This window comes from Lactuca saligna, chromosome 4 (assembly GCF_052625555.1).
Source record: "Lactuca saligna cultivar CGN05327 chromosome 4, ASM5262555v1, whole genome shotgun sequence".
Classification (NCBI taxonomy): Eukaryota; Viridiplantae; Streptophyta; class Magnoliopsida; order Asterales; family Asteraceae; genus Lactuca; species Lactuca saligna.
The window spans coordinates 136,940,474-136,960,933 of NC_136420.1; the positions used below are offsets into that span (position 1 = coordinate 136,940,474).

Below are 20,460 nucleotides of genomic sequence, written 5' to 3' on the forward strand. Positions count from 1 at the left end.
TTTGAGTAGTTTCTTGAGCTCCTGGATGGTCGTTTCAGTATTCTTCTTTAGACTGTAAATCACCATGATTCTTTTTAATGCCACGTATGTAATGTTGTTGATGACGTCCTTCATTTGTAGGTAGTTGGTGTACTTTGGCCGGCGGCTCATGTTCTCCAACAGGTCGTTCTTCATCTCCTGGTTGAAGTAGAAATCGCTTTGGAGGTTTGTTAGAGCGGTCAACTCCTCCTCCGCCTGGCCAATCAGCATATGAATGATGTTTTCCATTTCAGCCGGTTTCATTTTGTGGGAAGTGGTTTTTGGCTTTTCGTTTTCCGATTGGTAGTGTGATTGGATGTGGTGTGGAGGTGTAATGGAGTTTATTGATTTATAGGTGCTGTCGAATACTGTTGACGATTTCTGTTGTCGTAATTAAATGGGGTATTATATGGGATGCAAAAGGGAGAACGTTTTTTGTGTACGTAAGCGGCTGCAATCGATTGCTATGTGCATTTATTGTAGGTGGTGTAAGCCTATTTAGGAATGACGTGGTTGTTTTGATCTAGAAATGGTGATGTTTATCCCTTACATATTCTAATTTTTTTGTGAAGCTTTATATTTTTATGTCATTGTTATGAAAAAGATGTTATAAATTTTCCTGGTCAGTCCGTTTATGATGTTTGTTATTATTTTGAAAATAAGATAATTCACAATTTAATTATTGGAAAAAACTATCTAATTATTTTTTATCTGATATTTATACAAAGTTGTTGTAATCGGCGGTTTCTTTGAAAGTGAAGCATGTAATTTAACTTTTAAACATTCGACCCATTATAAATCGTTAGATGTGATATTGTCTTTTAAAAGGCCACTTAGTATACAACTATAATTCACAATCTTATTAGGGGAAACTATCTAATATTTTTTTTATGTAATTTCATATTTGGAAAAGTAGTGTTATAATACAAAATTGTGATAATCAACGGTTTCTTTGGAAGTGAAGCATGTAATTTAACTGTTAGACGTTGGACATATCCGGTGATGACCTTATATTTGTTTTATATACAACATGGAATTCCAGTTTTGCTGTTGCAATAGATCTTTAGATGTGGTATTATGCTTAGTATCCAACTATAATTCACAATCTTAATAGGAAAAAGTATCTAATAAATTTTTATCTGATTTTTGTTAAATCTGATTATATATTTGGAAAACCTGTGCCATAACACAAAGTTGTACTAATCAACGGTTTATTTGGAAGTGAAGTATGTAGTTGAACTTTTGGACATTGGGGCTACTGGGTGATGGTATGATTTTTGTTTTGATTGAAGATAGGATATTTGTTTTTGCGATTCAATTTTTTGTTTGTGAACACTGTCGTGGTCATTCATGACTGTCTTAAATGATGTAATTGGTGTATGTAGGAAATAAACGAAAGGTATATGTATTTTTGTTTAATAGAAAAGCATACTATATGTGGTGAACCATCTATATTAAAGACATATATGGCAACCTACTATTTGATTACAATAATAAATAACTCCAAAATCAAATATGTTAACATACACTAACATATGGTTAAGACACCACAAGTATATTAGCTGTTGACAGTTTTAAACGTAGCAAAAGTGGAACATGTTACAAAACAACGGGGTGTCATTTTATGGGTGCATGTTTATTTTTTTCGGGTGCGTTTGACATCCCCTGAAGGCGCCGACTCATCTGTAAGGTGTTAACCAACGATATCATAAATGGAAATTTAATGAAAGTGATATGTGTATTTATGTATGTGTATGTACCTTTTGCAGTAAAAGTGAGGCTCCGTGCAGTATGTCATCTGGTTGTGTCTGACATGGGGGGGGGGGGGGGGGGGGGCGTGTTCCACTGCGGACCTTGTTATTGGAGGTTGTGATGGAGTTGCTGGAACTGCTGATTGTTGACTTGTTTGTGGTATCTCTATGTCGATTATGATGAACTATACATTATCGCCAGTTGATGTTTTTAGCATTTAAATGGACATTTTTCTTTGTTTCCCCTTGTGCTGACTGATCACCACTGGTAAGCTCTTTCTGTCAACAGCTATATTGTCGTGTACTATATGCTCAGAGTTTGAATTTAGGAGTTAAATGATGTTTCAGATATGATTGCTGATATCGTGGCAGTTGGATCGTTTATCGTGACGTGGAACTTGTGCCTACAAGATGTTTTTATTTGTTATTATGTTTTGTAATACAATAGTATGTTGTAGGGTTACAGGTTGGTATGTACGTTAGTATGGGTTTTTCGATCTTCGAGTGTGCACTGCAGTACCATTGCGTCCCCCTTCTGAAGATTGGATCTCTAGAGGTTGGACATATCATTTGACACCATTTATCCTGGAACACAATGTCTACAATGGATGCTTTCACTAAAACCGTTTTTTCTTGTATGTAACCAACATTGCTAGTGTTTATAACAGACGTGAAGTTATGTTTGGGCTGAGGGTTGTGTAGGTTTACCAGGAGTTCCAATCGTGTTTTTTCTCTGATTTCCTTCAACTTGGCTGGTATCCCTGATGGTGTTGTTGATGGTCGATGTGGACCATTGTACCTGCAATGTTGTTGAAGTAGATGTGATTCTTGTTTTTGGGTTAAATGTATTTATATATTTTGGTTGGTTCTAAGTGTTTACAGATTCATCAATTCTGTGGTTTCTGGGATTTGCGGATTTACATACATATGCGTAGCATGTGATGATCCGTGACGTAATGTTCCTACAATAACAATTTGAATTGTAATAAGTAACATGTATCATATTGTGGTTATGATATATTAAAAAAAAGTGTGACTGACCTGCAGAAACTGAAGGTTTTAGATTTGTAACTGCTACTACTATCATGGCAGGGGGTGGCGTGATTAGAATCCGATTTAATTTCATAGGATTTGTAAAGCACTCTTTCCATAGATTTATTGGGACCTCATTGCCTCTAAAAGTTTTATAGATCATTTTGTCAGCAGTGATGAGATGATTTTGTTAGGGTTATATATTACCTGTTATTAGATGTACCTATCATCGGTTAGAATAAGAACATACGGTTGGCCATCATGTTTTGTGTAGTCTCTGATCTTTGACAGCATACCAATGAAATCTAAAAAGGGTGACGGATAAATGGTTACTTTATATGAGTGAAAGCGGTTCAGTATATTATGATAGTACATGGATAGTATGGTAGATGTTCCCCAAGTTTTGCTAGCTGCGATTTAGAAGCAAAACAAAACCAAGTAGTCGGGATGGTTATTGTATTTGCAAGTGGTTTTATAACAGAGCTGAGGCCAACGTCTATGTAAAAATCGTTCTCCAATACTTTTTGATATTTATCTAATTCAGGACAACTGTATTCCGATATGGTGTAACATTCTGATACATTAACTACCGATTCTATGTATGACTGGTTCGTACGCTGTCCTAGGATCTGTATTGCATCTCCCTGTGGAACAGGAATAATATGGTTGAAATTTTGATTAATCATTATGTGTTACACTTAAAAAGATATTGGATTGCCGTTGTTTTTTACTCGCTTACAAATCTATCAACCCCAAGAAACCAGGTTTCGTATCGACGGACATCATGCCTCCATTTCTGAACAATTCTCAATTCTATTGCACTTCCTATTACATCACGCTTCAATTCATATATGCTGGTAATTCTTCGCTGTTCGTTTCTGACAGTAGGTCAAATGTGTTAGTAACTTTCCATTTTAAATGGATATAATGAGCCTATGTAAAAGATGATAATCTGTTCCGTAATTTACTACATATCTGTAATACACATGAATATTGGTTGGTGTCTATTACTGAATGACTATAGTAAAATGAGGATATGAATGGGATGACAGTATGCGGTGATGATGTGAGACACCTCAATTGCAGTGATTTTTTGTAATAAGTCTCTATATACAACATTTTTTGTTTCGTTGTATCGCATAGCATCATTTCTTTCTATAAGGATCTTCAATGAATCTGGGGAAGTTGCTCTAGAAAGTGCTATGTACAATTACCCATGTGAGAAAACAGGTTGAGACAGGTAAACACCAATTTTTTTCAGAGACTGGCGTTGACTTTTGTTGATTGTCATTGCATAGCATAATTTATTAGGGAATTGCTTTCGTGTAAAGGAGATGGGCAAATCTAATTCCTTATGGATGAACTTTATGCGAGGTATATATACTCGTTGTCCGATAGATTCCCCTGTGATTATAGTCGCCTCAATCACTGCTGGCAGAAGTTGTGTGACAATTAGTTTGGTTCCATTACATAAGCCATCTCGTTGTCTGATGTTTCACATTATCATTATGGGTGTCTTCAGCTTTAATTCCAATGTGTGTGGTGGTATTCCTGGGAAGGTCAACTGATTTAGGTATTCTGTGGGGAACGATCCCTCTAAATCTGATGTGTGCTTTCCGTTCGGTTCCATTGCATTCGTACTGTTATATGTCCTGCTATCTGTGTTAAACGATTTGAGGATCATGCTGTTGATATTATCAACGGCTTCATTGGTTGGACATACAATCGCCCGTGTTGATAGATCGATTACTGTCGGAGCATTAACTAATTTTGTGCCATATACGAAATGTATCAGTTGTTGTAGTGAGTCATGCGTTGGAGGTATCAGCAATGAATGAGGGATCTGAATAAAAGACATGTCGCGTGGATCATCTGGATCAGGCTGTCCGACTATGCCCTCACCAATTTGAAGTAGCCATTCGGTAAAGAGAGCTGTTGACATTGTCTGCGGATTGCTATTCTCATTGGAATTGAGCCTCATGTTTTGAGTCAACATTTGAAGGTCGAAAAACTTCCATAGATATGAGTTTGGTAGTGTAAGATCTATGATTTGGGATCATGTTCCTTTTGTCAAAACGGGTAGTATTTGTCGAAAGTCACCACCAAGAAGGACTGAAATACCACCGAATGGCTTTTCGTCATAGTCAAGTACATCTCGTAAAGACGTATCAAGATACTCAAAGCATCTCCTATCACTCATAGGGGCTTCATCCCATATGATGAGTGATGTATGTTTCATAAAATCCGCTAGTGATGTCCTTTTTTTATATCGCATGATCTGTTGTTGGCGAGATCAATCGGTATCTTAAATCTCGAATGTGCCGTGGTTCCAGAAGGAAAAAGCAATGATGCTATTCCGGAAGCGGCGACTGCAAGAACAACCTTTCCGAGTGATCGAAAAAACGAAAGAATAGTTGTCCAAAGGAATGTATTTCCGGTATCCCCATGACCATAAACTAACATAAGAATCTGTTTGTTAGCTTCTATACAGAAAACAACATTTCCATAGATTGCCATCTGCTGAGTATTTAGTTGTGGAAGCAATTGTGCATGATGATCAGCCAAAACCCTTTTGTCATAAGTCATCTCTTCCCGGAGTAGTCAATTTTGGAGAATTGTATGCATAACAGGTGATGGCATGGGCAAATTGAAATGAGCAAGTGATCTTGATGGAATAGAAGAACAGAGCATGTCTTCTAGATCATGAAGTAATTGCTGACGAACTACATCATCTGTTGCAGAGAAAGCCTTATCAGGTAATGTTGATTTTAACCTATAAATGTAGTCGTCTGACATTTTTTCATAAGCCTTTTGCCACAAAAGGTTTGGATCTGTAACTTCACAAAATAATAACAAACTACAAAAAAGAAGACGGAGCTGGAATGGTGTTGCCCATGTAGAAGTATCATTGAACGCAACAAGCCACTCAATGTCATCCCCTATGATTCCAAGCGCATTACATGCAGATTTGTACGTAGGGTGAACATAACCAAATACAGTACGTAGGTCTTCAAAAGAGGTGCAACCCTTTTGGTGACACAGCAACAACCGCAAGTAGAACAATTCACCAGATGATGGATGCACAAATACAAGATGACCAACCATGTTAGATGAAACAACTGCTCTCCTATCCCACGATTTGGAAGTGCCATCCCATTTCTAGTATTTTGGATACTCAATATATGTGTGCTCATGACCTGTCGGGTCTTTTGCGTTGCTTTCAAACCATGCTAATAGGGTTGTCCTAGTAGCAGCTGGATTACGGAGAACTTGTATTATTGTTGTGTCTTCCTTGAAGAGAATTGACTGACTATTTTCTTCATGAACTAAGAGTACTTGGACCATTGGATTTCGGTGATGTATAGGGAAATCAAATATTCGCCATGCTGCTTCATGTGGACAAATATATCTACCATCCAAATGCATTTTTATCTCATCGATGCGCTGCTTTTCTTGACATATGACATCCAGTTGTTCGTTTACAGTGTTGCTTGGTCCAACATCATTGACACCTACATCCTTTTGAATGATATATCTGACACGATCTGTTCCTTTTGAGATATACTTAAAAAAATATTTGATCATCATGTTCCACCTACAATATTCTACATTTATATGAGCTTCGAATCTCGATCAAAGTTTCTTGTTATATGGTACAACATATCCATTGTGGATAATAATTCCACATGATGTTGTGTGTTGGGCATCTGCTCCGCATTTGTAGTGAACATAACCCTCTGTATCAAAGACTGTTGTGGCCAAGAATGGCTTTGGGAAATGTTTGCTGCACTTTCCATCCTTCATACATGGAGCTCTTTCATTGAGCAATCCACATGGATCATGGATCATGCACGTTGTTATAGTTGCATATAGTTGAGGCTCTAGTAATGGATCCAACAGTTCTGCTGTAATATACGCATAAACTTCCTCCGGAGTTTTTATCTTGTATTCAACATTTACCCAAATTAATGTGTGACAATGAGGAAGCCCTCTTTTTTGAATTTCAATTATGTACAAATTTACACAGATATAGAAATCTGTTATATAGGAAAAGGGAAACGAATAGAAACGAAAATTAACAAATAGTTATAAACTATTGTGAAACAATACTGAATACACTATAGAAGTGAAGTAAGAATTGATAAATACAAAGAATAGTTATACGTACATGTATCGATCTCTACAAAAGGTTTATGTTGCTTTAGAAAGGTTATGAAGGATTATACTTTCAGCTTGAACACTCTAGCAATGATATCTACTTTGCTTTGCGGGTCTCTCTGATCATGCATGTCCATATACCGTGTAATCTCCGGCCATTTGACATTGCATGTAAATGTAATGAACTACTGTGGATTTCTGTATACCCTACAGATCGCTAAAGCATCTTGATAGTGGCTATACATATAACGTGGACCACCAGTAAAAGATGCTGGTAGGAATACCCGTTTCCCAACTGATCGGGACTCCCTATCACCTTTTGACAATGCATCATAAAGGCCTCCAACATATTCGGAGCGAAGGATGTCCTGATGTGTTGCATAAAACTGGAGACGACTATCCTCGATACATGTAAACGCATCGACTAAACACTGCTGAAACAATCGGGAAGAATTAAGAATAGCAGACCATATGTGCTGACGCCCGTGAAGGTGGTATGCATAATACATATTTACCGTGAGGTTTTTAGCCCCAACATTAGTTCTGTTTCCTAACTTCATGGTCGGACACCATCCGAGCTCACCGTATGGAAACAAAAGCGGGTAATGCAGAGGCATATAAGTAGGGTGTAGCTTACTAATACGCTGAGGACGACCTGTATTGGAATGAATGACAATGTCGTAACGATCACCAACAGCCGCATCACTTGTAACAATACAACCTAAAGATCCAGGTGTAGGTAAATCATACCTACGATCAGCAATGTCATTAAATAGACGAACTGAATATGATGGGATATTCATCTCATCCGCAAACTGTTTTGCAGTCTTAAACGTTCGTACATATTCATTATTCTCACTGAGAAAGGACACCAGAAACCTAACAATGCCCTCATCCAGAAGATTTGTCTGAGGATTTTTAAATGATTTCAACCTGTTCTGAACTTTATTAGCTATATCAAATAGATATAACTGGAGAAATCTAGTCCCCTTTACAACATCAGGGCAGAGGGAACCGATCCTATGACTAATCTATCCAGAAACCTTAAAAACATAAGGACCACGACCATCGTTTACTTCATCATCTACAATAGCTCCAAAAGAAGTCATAGAGAACATACTATTATAAGCCCTAATGTACCTCAGGAAGCTGTCATTACGGAAAAGCGACATGTATTAAGGTGGAAACGTAAAGGGATAGGGCATGATACCTCAGATGATGACGTGTAGATAATTTCATGCTCCTTTCAGAAAACCAAAAAAAGGCACCACAATACTCGCAGACACAACGACTATCCCCCAGGTCAACATACTCAGGAAGAACAGGCGGAAGCCTCATCCGCCCTGGCCGTCGACCACGACGAGAAGCATGAGCAACCTGAACATAAGGAACAACCGACATTGAGGCGCCATCACCAGCAACAGCTGAGGGAGAAAAAGAAACACGTTAAGAACTTAAAATCATGTCTTAAATATAGAACATAAAGTCCTTGCAAGTTTGAAGGTAAGAGTATTATGGTGATATCTATTTTTTATAAATAACTTTAAAATATAAAAAATGATTATAAAATAATAAGAAAATAGATTTATGCAAATCTGATATTTTAAAAGATAAATAATGGAAAATATGATATTTACTTTCATAAATTTAAATAAATTTAAATAAGTTGCTATTTCTTAAGTTTAACTAAAAGTAAGTTTCTTTTTTCTTGTGATCATTCATATATATTTTTATTACATAGATAAATAGTTTAATTACAACATGTTAGTTTCAATTTTTCCAAAGTACAATGCTCTTACAAGAAAAATTAAAGTATAATACTATAATTTAAGCTTTAATTTAGATTTACAATATGTATTTATTAAATTATAAATTTGGAAAATAAAAAATTTTAAAACGGATATGACAAAAGAAAATTTATGAATTTTAAATTTTTTACATTATCCTGATTTGAAATTTAAAAAACATATCCTAAACTTTCTACATTATCTATCCTAACTAAATAAATATTGGATATATTTCATTGACTTTTTCTTCTCCTTCCATATATATATATATATATATATATATATATATATATATATATATATATATATTACATTATCCTATTTTTAAATCTCTTATCACATTATCATTGGTCTGCTGTTCCTAGGGGTGAGGGCGTTACGGTTCGGTGCGATTATTAGCCAAAACCTCACCACTAACCGCAAATATGGTTAATTCATTTTTGAAATCGCTTGGTGCAGTTATTTTTGCTGTGCGGTTAGGTGGTTATTTTTGTGGTGAAATTTTTGTGTTGCGGTTATTAACTGCATTGATTTGGCACAGTTATTTTGTGTGATTTTTAACCACAGTTTCGAGCTCAAACGATTTTAAGAGTTTAAAAATATTAATTGTAATGATAAAAAAACATAAGGTATAAAACAATAAACTTAAATCGTAAACAATTAATATCTTAAAAACGTCAAATCAATAGTAATTAACAATAAATATCTTAAAATTATCTAAGTTCACCATGTTTATGTTTCATTGATTTTACTTCTGCAAACATTTTGATCCTACATAACATACCATATGACCATATGTTTTCGTAATTATATGCGACCAATTAGTTGAACAATGTAGCCACTTTGTGTATGTATGCTTTTAATTTTTATCAACAAATATCATATAGAATAAGCAATTTTCTAAAATCTTTAATAATGTAATCCACATAAACATTCATAAACAGTAGAATATTACCAAATTAATCGATTTATAATGATGTACCTCATTATAACAGAGCATTATACTACTTGCTAGCTTCCAAATCTCCTGTCATCAACAAAATAACAAAAATATATAAATATAAAGTATGTTACTATAAACAATGAAAAATATTGGAGCACAAAATTAGATTGATATCTTCTTAAAATTTATCTAAAACTTTATTTCAGTTCAATCAAAGGCAAAGGCAGACACTGTTAGCAAAATTTCATAATTTTGAAATTACCTTTCCATCCATGCCTTCTATGCCAGCAGCAGCCCCTTCAAGGGTAGAATATCGTATAAAACCAATCCCCTTTGACCAACCTGAAGTACAATCTTTGACCACTCTAGCTGCATAAAGTAATTTAAAAAATAAAATAAAATAAAATAAGAATTATAGTTCAAAAAACAGCACCCTTTTGAATCAAGATCATAATTCACGGAGAAGAAACAACCCATGAACAACTTCACTGTGGATCCCCATTTTTACGGCTAGAAAAGACCGATTTTATTTATGTTTTTTAATAAAAATAAGAGTAACTTCTTAGGAAAAGTATTGCGGAATTTGTTCCCAAAATAAAATATGATATAAATTTATCAAAACATTTCTGAATGAAATGTATTTTAAATACATTACAAAGACCCGGGATGTCAATCATCGATACAGGCCATAAGCATAAACCAAAAAGAAATAAACATATTAGGTCACAAAACATAATCTGGCCTTAAATCCATAATCTCTTTTCAAGTCATCGAACTATGCTTTTTCCACTACATGTAATACAAGAAACTAAGTGGTTCAGGCTGCGGAGCTGGTAAGCATATAGAGTTTTCAACACACAATAAATAAGTTTATTATTTTCAAAAATCATTAAACCTGATTACCCATTCCCATTATCCTCACCTTATGTGCCTAAAAGATCTATCATAAGGGACCTATCATATGGAATTTCATCGGGAGGATCACTACTGCTAAGGGGATTCCTCAGTCATAAGTGTCCGTAAGGCAACCATGGAGGGGGATGGAGTACACCGGTGAAAACTTCGTTCACAAAATCCTACAGGTTGCGAGCCTGCTAGCGTTCCACTAGACTTCCTAGAAAAGTATGTGGTCGTCATCCATACTTTGCTAGATGACTGGATCAACGTCAACATTGTGGCCTTTCATCATTTTATTTCACCACACACCAACTATTTCATCTACCAATGTTCTAACCAACATATTTGTAGATAAAAAATACATACATGCTCCAGTTCTGTAAAAAAAAATCTTACATCTTCTTTCCAACATAACTTCCAAGCATAAAATACATATACAGTCTAGATCTGAAGAAAAAGTTCAGATCTGAAGGAAAGAAGTTTCGATCTTTTATCCAACATAGATATCAAAGTATACAGTTTAGATCTGAAGAAAAATTTTAGATCTGAGATGAGAAAGTGTAGATCTGAAGGAAAAAGTTTCAGATCAGAAAGAAAGAAGTATAGATCTTTCATCCAACAAACATCTTAGGTAAACAGATAACGTATATATATACACACACACACACACGTAGCACATAACTTATATAAAATACTTCATATCTATGTGTAAGATGAAAGTGACTATACACTCACTTGATACAAAGTGATTTGGACATCACCTCGCTTCTAAAAATAACCTTCTTTAATGAAATCGGGAAGTGTGCTTGAAAACCGGGCTCCTCGCGGGCAGAGTTTCAAATCAAAAAACTCTTTTTCTTAGAGCCTTCAGGCTCTCCGGGGGTTCCTTCGGTGGCTACGGGGTTTTCCTAGGCTTTAGGAGGGGGGGGGGGGTTTAGGGTGCTTAGAGAGAGAAAGTAGTGAGAGAAATAAGGGTTGAGAGGTGTGAAGAACCGACTGCCCTCGCACTCAATTTATAGCACTCAATTTACGTCACGCAGTGTCGTGTCGGTTCTATCGCGGAACTTTGATAGGCCATAACTTGTTCGTTATAACTCGGATTTTGGCGTTCTTTATATCTCCGGAATCCTTGTCACGACCACTACAACTTTCTTCATAGATATTGGGTTTATCTAACATTTTATTTTTGATGCTTAACTTTATCCTTTATTTATTATATTATTATAAACAAGTAATAAGCACACAAAAACACATAATTCACATAATATTCAAGTAATTAATCTTTACTACTTTAACATGGGTTACCATGGTTGACCTAGACTATTACATTATCGCATCAATGCTTAACCTCGAAACACGGGCGTTACAATTCTCTCCCCCTTAGGTTGATTCCATCCCGAAATCATGCATCAACAAACAGATACGGATAGCGACTCATCATGTCAATATTCGTTTCCCGGATGAGATTTGGCCCATTCAAATGTTTTCATCGCACAAGCACTAAGTTGACCGTCTTGCGTCGCAACTTCTTCGTCTTACGGTCAAGAATCGCTTCGGGCTCTTCGATTAGTTTCTTATTCTCATCCATCCTTAACTATCAAATTGGAATTATGTTGGGAACTTCTCCTGTGAACTTCCTCAAATAACACACATGGAATGTATTATGAATACCATCTAGTTCTTCGGGTAATTCGAGCTTGTAAGCTTGGCACCAATCCTTTGAAGAACTTTGAATGGTCCAATAAACCGTGGACTTAACTTTCCTCATTTTCGAAATCTTATAAGTCCCTTCCATGGTGAGACTTTGAGCAAAACTGAATCCCTAACTTCGAATGTCACCGGTCGTCTCTTCTTGTTAGCATAGCTCTTTTGACGATCCTGAGCTGCTAACATCCTTTCCCTAATCACTTTCAGCTTTTCATCAGTCTGATGGACTGTCTTGGGGCCCATAAACTACTTTTCTCCGACTTCAAGACAACAAGACGACGTACGACACTTTTGTCTATATAAGGCTTGATAAGGTGCCATCTTGATGCTCGAATGGTAACTATTGTTGTAGGAAAACTCTACCAGAGGTAAATGTTCATCCCGGTTACCTTAGAGCTCTAGGGTACATGCTCTTAGCATATTCTCTGATGTTTGAATCGTTCTTTCACTCTGACCATCGGTTTGCGGATGATAAGCTGTACTTAAACACAATTTCGTACCGAATTCCTCTTGTAGACTCCTCCAAAACCTTGACGTGAACGTCTATCACGATCTGATACAATTGTTAAAGAAACACTGTGAAGTCTTACTACTTCCTTCACATAAGCAATAGCAAGGTTATCCATAGACCATCTTTCATTGGCTGTTATGAAGTGTGTACTCTTAGTGAATCGATCAACGACCACCCAAATCATGTCGTGACTGTCCCTTGTTCTGGGCAGTTTAGTGACAAAATCCATGGTGATGCCTTCCCATTTACCCATGGGTATAGGTAAAGGTTATAAACTGCCATACGGTTTCTGATGTTGTGCCTTAACTCTCGCACATGTCACACACTCGGCCACATACTTCGTAACATCGAGCTTCATCTTCGGCCACCAGTAGTAGGGTTTCAAATCCGTATACATTTTTGTGTTGCCGATATGAATTGAGTACATGGTCTTGTGAGTTTCTTCCATCATAAGATCTCTCATTCATCCCGTTTTAGGTACCCAAATCCTATCTTGGAATACCTTTAGTCCTTGACTGTTTGTACCGAACACTAACGTTTTTACCAAACGTTCCTCCTTTAGGTCATTTTTCTCCGAAGCTTCTTCCTGAGATTTCTTGATGATTTCCACAATCGTTGAGACAAATTCAATTCTTAACGCTCTAGGTATTCTCCTTTCAAGTCTCTCTTTTCGGCTTAAAGAATTGGTTACGACATTTCGTAATCCTTGAGAAACTCTAGCCAACGTCATTGCCTCATATTCAACTCTTTTTGATCAAAGAGATACTGAAGACTCTTATGATCAGTGAAAAGCTTGCACTTCGTGCCATAAAGATAATGCCTCCATATCTTTAGTGCAAATACTACTACCACCAACTCCAGATCATGAGTGGGGTAGTTCTTTTCATGTTCTTTCAATTGTCCCAATGCATATGCTATCAAGTTATCCCTTTGGGTCAGAACACAACCTAACCCAATTCCAGATGCATCGCTATATACTGCGGAGTCTTCAACTCCATCGGGTAGAGAAAGAATCGGTGCTTCACACAACTTCTTCTTTAACTTCTCGAATGCTCTTCGTGTTTCTCACTCCAAGTATAAGCGACTCCTTTATGGGTCAAAGCTGTCAATGGAGCAACTATTGAAGAAAATCCTTGGATAAACTTTCAGTAATATCCAACTAATCCTAGAAAGCTTCGGATCTCTGTGGGACTTTTCGATCATTCCCACTTCATTACAACTTCAATCTTTGCTGCGTTAACCATGATCCTTTCTTGGTTAACTACATGACCCAAGAATTGGACTTTTCGAATCCAAAAATCACATTTGGAGAACTTTGCATACAACTTCTCCTTCTTCAAAACTTTTAGCACCTCTTGTAGATGCTTTCCATGCTCCTGCTCGCTCTTTTAGTAAACCAGAATGTCATCTATGAACACTATCACAAATTTATCGAGGAACGGTTTACATACCCTGTTCATCAAATCCATGAATGCTGCTGGAGCATTGGTTAGTCCAAACGACATAACCAAGAACTCATAGTGTCTATATCTTGTTCTGAATGTGGTTTTCTCAATATCTTGTTATCGCAGCTTCAGCTGATGATATTTTGACCTAAGATTGATCTTCGAGAAATAGCTCGAACCATGCAGATGATCGAACAAGTCATCAGTACTTGGCAATGGGTACTTGTTCTTCACCGTTGCCTTGTTCATCTCTCTGTAATCTATGCACATCCTCATGCTTCCATCTTTCTTCTTCACAAATAACACCGGAGCTCCCCAGGGCGATGAACTAGGTCTAATGAAACCGTTGTCCAACAATTCTTGAAGTTGCGCCATAAGCTCTTTCATCTCCGTCGGTGCTAATCGGTATGGTGCTTTCGCTATCGGTGTCGTTCTTGGTAACAAGTCTATTCGAAATTCCACTTGTCTATTAGGTGGTAACCAGGGAAGATCTTCAGGAAAGACTTCTGAATAATCACACACCAATGGTATTTGCTGCATATCCTTATTCTCTTTCTTAGCATCGATCACAAATGCCAAGTATGATGTGCATCCTTTGGTCAAACATTTCATGGCTTTCATTAGGTAAATGATTCCAAAATTCAATCTATGTTTGTCCCCGTAGACCACAAATGACTCTTTAATAGGCGGGTTCACTCTTACTATCTTCTTCTTGCACAATATCTCGACATCATTGGCGCTAAGCCAATTCATTCCCAGTATGATATCGAAACCATTCAGCTCAATAGGTAACAACTCCTCATGGAATTTGTTTCTGTTTAAGTCGATGATGATATTCCTATTGCAATCCCTCACAGGTATGAATTTGCCACTGGTAACTTCTACAACTAGGGTATCATCAAGTTATTCTATAGGAAATGCTAGTCTTCCACCAAATTTATGTGATATAAAGGAGTAATTTGCTCCAGAATCAAAAAATACATTGGCATGCAATCCATTTACAAGAAAGGTACCTGAAGTGATGTCCACAGCTTCCTTCGCAACTTCGAGTGTCATCTGGAAAGCTTTGGCTTTTGGCTTCAGTGGGACATTAGGCCTTGCTGCCTCCTTCTTCTTTGGGCAGTCCTTCAAAAGGTTCCCTTCCTCGTTACAACCATAACAAACTTTCTTGTTGAACATACACTCATTGGCATAATGCCCAGGCTTTTCACATTTAAAACAAGTGACCTCCCCATCACATTTCCCATGATGTTTGTTTTTGCACTTTTCACACCATTTCGCTTCGCCTCCTCCTCCTCTCAAACCAGACTTCGAGGATTTAGTTTTCTTGTTGGATCTTGAAGATCTCTCGATCTTCCTCTTCTCACCCACCCTAGTTCTTTCCAGACCCATTTCCTTTAACTGGGTCTCAACATTCTTGGCTGCTCTAACGGCCGCCTTCAACGTGCTTACCATTTTGACTGTTGGGCCAAATTCTGACGGTAATCCGTTAGCAAAATTTTCTATCTTAGCAAGCTCAGTTGGCACCAGGTATGGAAATAACTTCATCTTCATGGTAAACGTAGTAGCATAGTCATCAATGCTCATTTTCCCTTTCTTCAAGTTTTAGAACTCATTGTTTATATCGATCAGATCTATATCGGAGCAGTACTGCATCTTCAACTGCTCCAGGAATGCTTCCCAAGACATATTCAAAGCTTCTCCTCGTGGCATCGTATCCGCCAACAATTTCCACCAGCTCAAGACTCTAGTCTTCAGTTGTCGAACCGAAAAGACGCTTTTCTGCTTATCACTATAGTTGCAGCTTTCAAATACCATCTCCATTTCGGAGATCCAATCCATAATCTCCACAGGCTTTGGGTTTCCAGAAGGACTTGGTGGTTTGGTACCCAAGAATTTCTTATACATACGTCCATCTCGGTCGATTTCCCTATCCGGGTCATTCCTTCTCACCATTGGGGGTTCCATTTGACTGACAGTGCGGCTGTTATTCTCTACTTCGGACTCTCTGTCATTTAGTTCTGGTTGTTTAGTAGGAATTGAAGGTTCATTTATGTTATTCTACGATAGTTGTCTCATTTCTTCCCTTTGTTCAGCCATCATAGCCCGAATCGTGGCTTCAACTCTAGCCATTGTGATTGGCTCAGGTGCAACTTCTACTATCGGCACCAGTTCAATTCCTTGGGGTTGAGGTTGTTGATTCCTGTTTCCATTTGCATCTCCAACTCCACTTCGGGTTCTTTCCATTTCGATATATACAAATAATTAGGTGAATTTAGTTCTTTATTTACGATAGATGTTTAAATTTCCCATTATCACTCCGAAATAGTACATGCTAGTTCTGTAACAGCCCAAATTTTACCACGATTTCATTTAATTTAAATAACACATTGGCATAAAACTCTGAATCTCATATTTAGTTTAAAACACCATCCATTACATTAAATAGATTATCAGAGTGTGTCCATAAACATATTAATGAAAAACAGATAGATAGAATGCACGCTGCGCCATCACACCTTGCCCTTGCCTTTTGGCTCCGATGTACCTGAAACAATTCAACAACCTGTAAGAGAAATGTTTAGTGAGTTCCCTAGAGCATACCACACACCACGCATACACATATCCAAGTAACATATCACATAGGCCAAGCATACATAGAACCAGCAAGAGTGCCATGGGCTACCCCACATGGACTTCACCTAGGACTGCCATGGGCTACCCTACATGGTCTTACATAAAATGCCATGGGCTGCCCCACATGGTCTTTACCTAGGACTGCCATGGGCTACCCCTCATGGTCTTACATCCAATGCCACGGGCTCCCCCCGGGGTCTTCAATCAAAACATACAATCACATTACATATCAACACAAAGCGATTGCACATATATGATAAACACATAATGGGCCGGCCTTGGTGCCGTAGACCCATGGGTATGGTGAGAAGACTCACCTTCTCCCGAAGAATACGAATAGTGCACTCTTAAAGACCCGCAACCTCCCGAAATGGATAATATCAATAATAATATCATCAATGATTGGTCCATAAATTATCCCAAGGGAGGGCCCAACCTTTAAACCCTACCCCGAAAGGCTTAATCACTCTTGCATTGAAAATAGGCCCAAGATCTAAGTCCAATTCCCTTAATGGGACCCCTTGGCCCAACAAGGCCCATCCAATGAGTCCATGGTCCAACTGATGAAGGGCCTTTAACTCTCAAAATCCATTCAGGCTCAATAACCCAAAAAAGGCCTAAAGTTTGACAACCCAAAACAAGATCGGCCGAAACTGTCCCACGTACGCCCAGCTTACACTTCATGTACGCGCATCCTATCGGGTTTTCAAAGTTTATGCGTAGCGTACTCAGAGTACGCCCGTTATAAGTCTCAGTTAAGCACTTTCCCTATTAAGTGCTTATTATTCAATTCTTTTATGTCCAGAATCTAGATCTGAGTCCATTAACACCTCCTAGGGCATAAAGTTGCATGTCCATTAAACCTCCAAAGTCATCATTAAGACCTTTCCCAAGTCTATAATTCATGCACAAGGTTAAGACTTCCACTAAGCTCTCATTTTTATGTTTTTAAATGGCTTAAGGACCTTAGATCTGACCTTGTTATCGAATGGGGATGATCTAGCTAACAAATGAGGCCCAAAATCCATCAAAAGGACCAACTACCAAAACCCTAGCTAGATCTAAAGAGCGAAGAGGAAAGATGCAAGCTTTTTACCTCCAAGAGCTCTGAAATATGAATATGATGCAAGATCTTGGAGCTCCCTCTTGATCCAAGCTTGCTTGACCAACTCTTCTGTTTGAAATGAACGCTAAAGATCACAAAAGCACACTTTTATAGCCCACAAATGATTCCTCAAGGCTTCCAACAGTGAAATGACGTTTAAGGGTAGTTGAGGCTCTCCAGGGTTTACCCTAAGGGCTTAAAGTCGTTTATATAGGCCTCAAGTCCGCAATTAGGGTTTTCTGATCCCTAGCGCGTACGCACCACATAAACCATGGTACACCCAGCATACCTCCAAACACCCGCGACCATAAAAGGTCCTAGTACGCTAAGCGTACTCCTAAGTACGCCCGACGTACTAAGGGACTAATAATGCAACCACTCTAATTTAAAGGGGGGGGGGGTTCATAACATACCTTTTATTTCTGGATGTTACAACTCTCCCCCACTTGAAGTAGACTTCGCCCTCGAAGTCTGTGGATGAAAACAGATCAGGGTAATGCTCTCGCATCTCCTCCTCGGGCTCCCAAGTCCACTCAGAGCCCTTTCAATGTTGCCATTGCAGCTTTACCATCTTTACATCCTTATTCTGAAGTGTCTTCGTCATCCTATCTAGTATGGAAATTGTCCTTTCGACATAATTCAGTTCCCCATCCACTTGAATGTCATCCAAAGGTATAACTGCGGACTCATCATCAATACACTTCTGAAGTTGAGATACGTGGAAGGTGTTGTGAATCTGACTAAGCTCCTTAGGGAGCTCTAATCGATATGCCACCTTGCCTACTCAGGCTAGGATCCTAAACGGACTTATAAATCGAGGACCCAACTTGCCTTTCTTATGGAACATGATAATCCCCTTCCAGGGTGACACCTTCAATAAGACAAAATCCCCCACTTGAAACTCAAGATCCGATCGCCGTCGGTCGCCATAATTCTTCTGTCGGGTCTGCATGACCCGCAGCCGGTCGCGTACCTGCTGGATCAACCCGATGGTCTTGAGCACTACCTCCGTGCTCCCCATGACCCGACGACCGACCTCGTCCCAACATACGGGGTCCTACACCTCTGACCATATAACATCTTAAATGGAGCTCGATCGATACTGGCATGATAACTGTTATTGTATGAGAACTCTGCCAGTGGGAGATATGTATCCCAACTTCCTCCAAAATTTAGCATGCATGCTCGCAACATGTCTTCTAATATTTGGATCGCCCTCTCACTCTGTCCATCAGTTTGAGGGTGATATGTTGTACTGAAATGTAGTTGAGTACCCAGTTCTTCGTGAAACTTTTTCCAAAATCTGGATGTAAACCGAACATCCCTATCCGAAACCACCGACACCGGCACCCCGTGCCTGGCCACCACTTCTCGAACATAGATGTTTGCTAACTTTTCGGCGGATATGCTCTCGGCGATTGGAATGAAGTGGGCACTCTTTGTCAGTCTTTCTACAATGACCCATATGGCATCCACCCCCCTCGCCGTCCTCGGTAGCTTCGTAATGAAGTCCATAGTGATATCTTCCCACTTCCATATGGGAATAGGTAACGGTTGAACTATTCCATGAGGCCACTGGTGCTTGGCTTTGACCTTCCTGTAGGTCAAGCATCGCTCCATAAACCAAGCGATTTCTCGCTTCATGCAGGGCCACCAGTAACTACGCCTCAAGTCTCTATACATATTTGTTGCCCCCAGGTGTATAGAGAACTTAGAATTATGAGCCTCCTCGAACAGCCTTTGCCTCACTCCCCCCGCCAAAGGTACCCACACTCGTCCACATTGAGTCAAAAGGCCGCAACTATCCTTAACAAACAATGGATACTGACCCTGTATTTTCTCTGATTTCTAGTTTTCCTTCTTTAACCCATCAACCTGAGCCCCTCTGATCATATCGAACAAAGGTGACATCACCGTCATCCTCATACAAATGTCCCTAATCGGGGACCTTGCCGCTTTGCGACTCAAGGCATCAGCCACCATGTTGGCGTTCCCTGGGTGATACAGGATTTCACAATCATAATCTTTAAGTACATCCAACCATCTCCTCTGTCGCATATTAAGGTTCTGGTGATCCATCAAATACTTTAGACTCTTGTGATTGGTATAGATGGTAAACCGCACCCCATATAGATAGTGCCTCCAAATCTTGAGGGCGAACACCACCGCCCCCAGTTCTAGGTCATATGTGGTGTAATTTTCCTCGTAGGGCTTTAACTGCCTCGAGGCATAGGCAATCACATTCCCTCGGTGCATTAATACTGCACCCAATCCTGAAATCGATGCATCACAATATACCACCAAATCGTCCAACCCTTCAAGAAGTACGAGGATTGGAGCCTCGCATAACCTCTACCAGAGTCTCAAAAGCCTTCTGCTGACCCTCATCCCACCGAAAAGTCACATTCTTCTTGGTCAAACGCGTCAATGGCATATCAATCTTAAAGAAATCCTGGATGGATCTCCGAT

The 20,460-nt window shown here is 38.6% G+C and overlaps 3 protein-coding genes across 4 annotated transcripts; all 3 read right to left on the reverse strand.

Annotated features, from left to right (window-relative positions):
* Positions 1–1,853: 1,853 nt before the first annotated feature.
* On the reverse strand, positions 1,854–4,002 carry LOC145038828 (uncharacterized). Of its 2 annotated transcripts, XM_078987064.1 has the most exons (5): positions 2,811–4,002; positions 2,650–2,731; positions 2,478–2,568; positions 2,248–2,368; positions 1,854–2,173 (listed from the first exon to the last, which is right to left on the reverse strand). In XM_078987064.1, exons 1-5 carry the CDS (start codon positions 2,918–2,920, stop codon positions 2,095–2,097), a joined length of 483 nt encoding a protein of 160 aa, XP_078843190.1. In that variant the 5' UTR covers positions 2,921–4,002; the 3' UTR covers positions 1,854–2,094. The 2 variants fall into 2 exon arrangements, with proteins under 2 accessions (XP_078843190.1, XP_078843189.1); XM_078987063.1 differs by having other exon boundaries at positions 2,248–2,568.
* A 294-nt stretch (positions 4,003–4,296) lies between these two features.
* Positions 4,297–4,782, reverse strand: LOC145040184 (uncharacterized). Its single transcript, XM_078988150.1, has one exon. It carries the CDS (start codon positions 4,780–4,782, stop codon positions 4,297–4,299), a length of 486 nt encoding a protein of 161 aa, XP_078844276.1.
* Positions 4,783–5,048: 266 nt separating this feature from the next.
* Positions 5,049–5,387, reverse strand: LOC145040185 (uncharacterized). Its single transcript, XM_078988151.1, has one exon. The coding sequence runs from the start codon at positions 5,385–5,387 to the stop codon at positions 5,049–5,051; it is 339 nt and encodes a 112-aa protein (XP_078844277.1).
* Between the last annotated feature and the right edge of the window lie 15,073 nt (positions 5,388–20,460).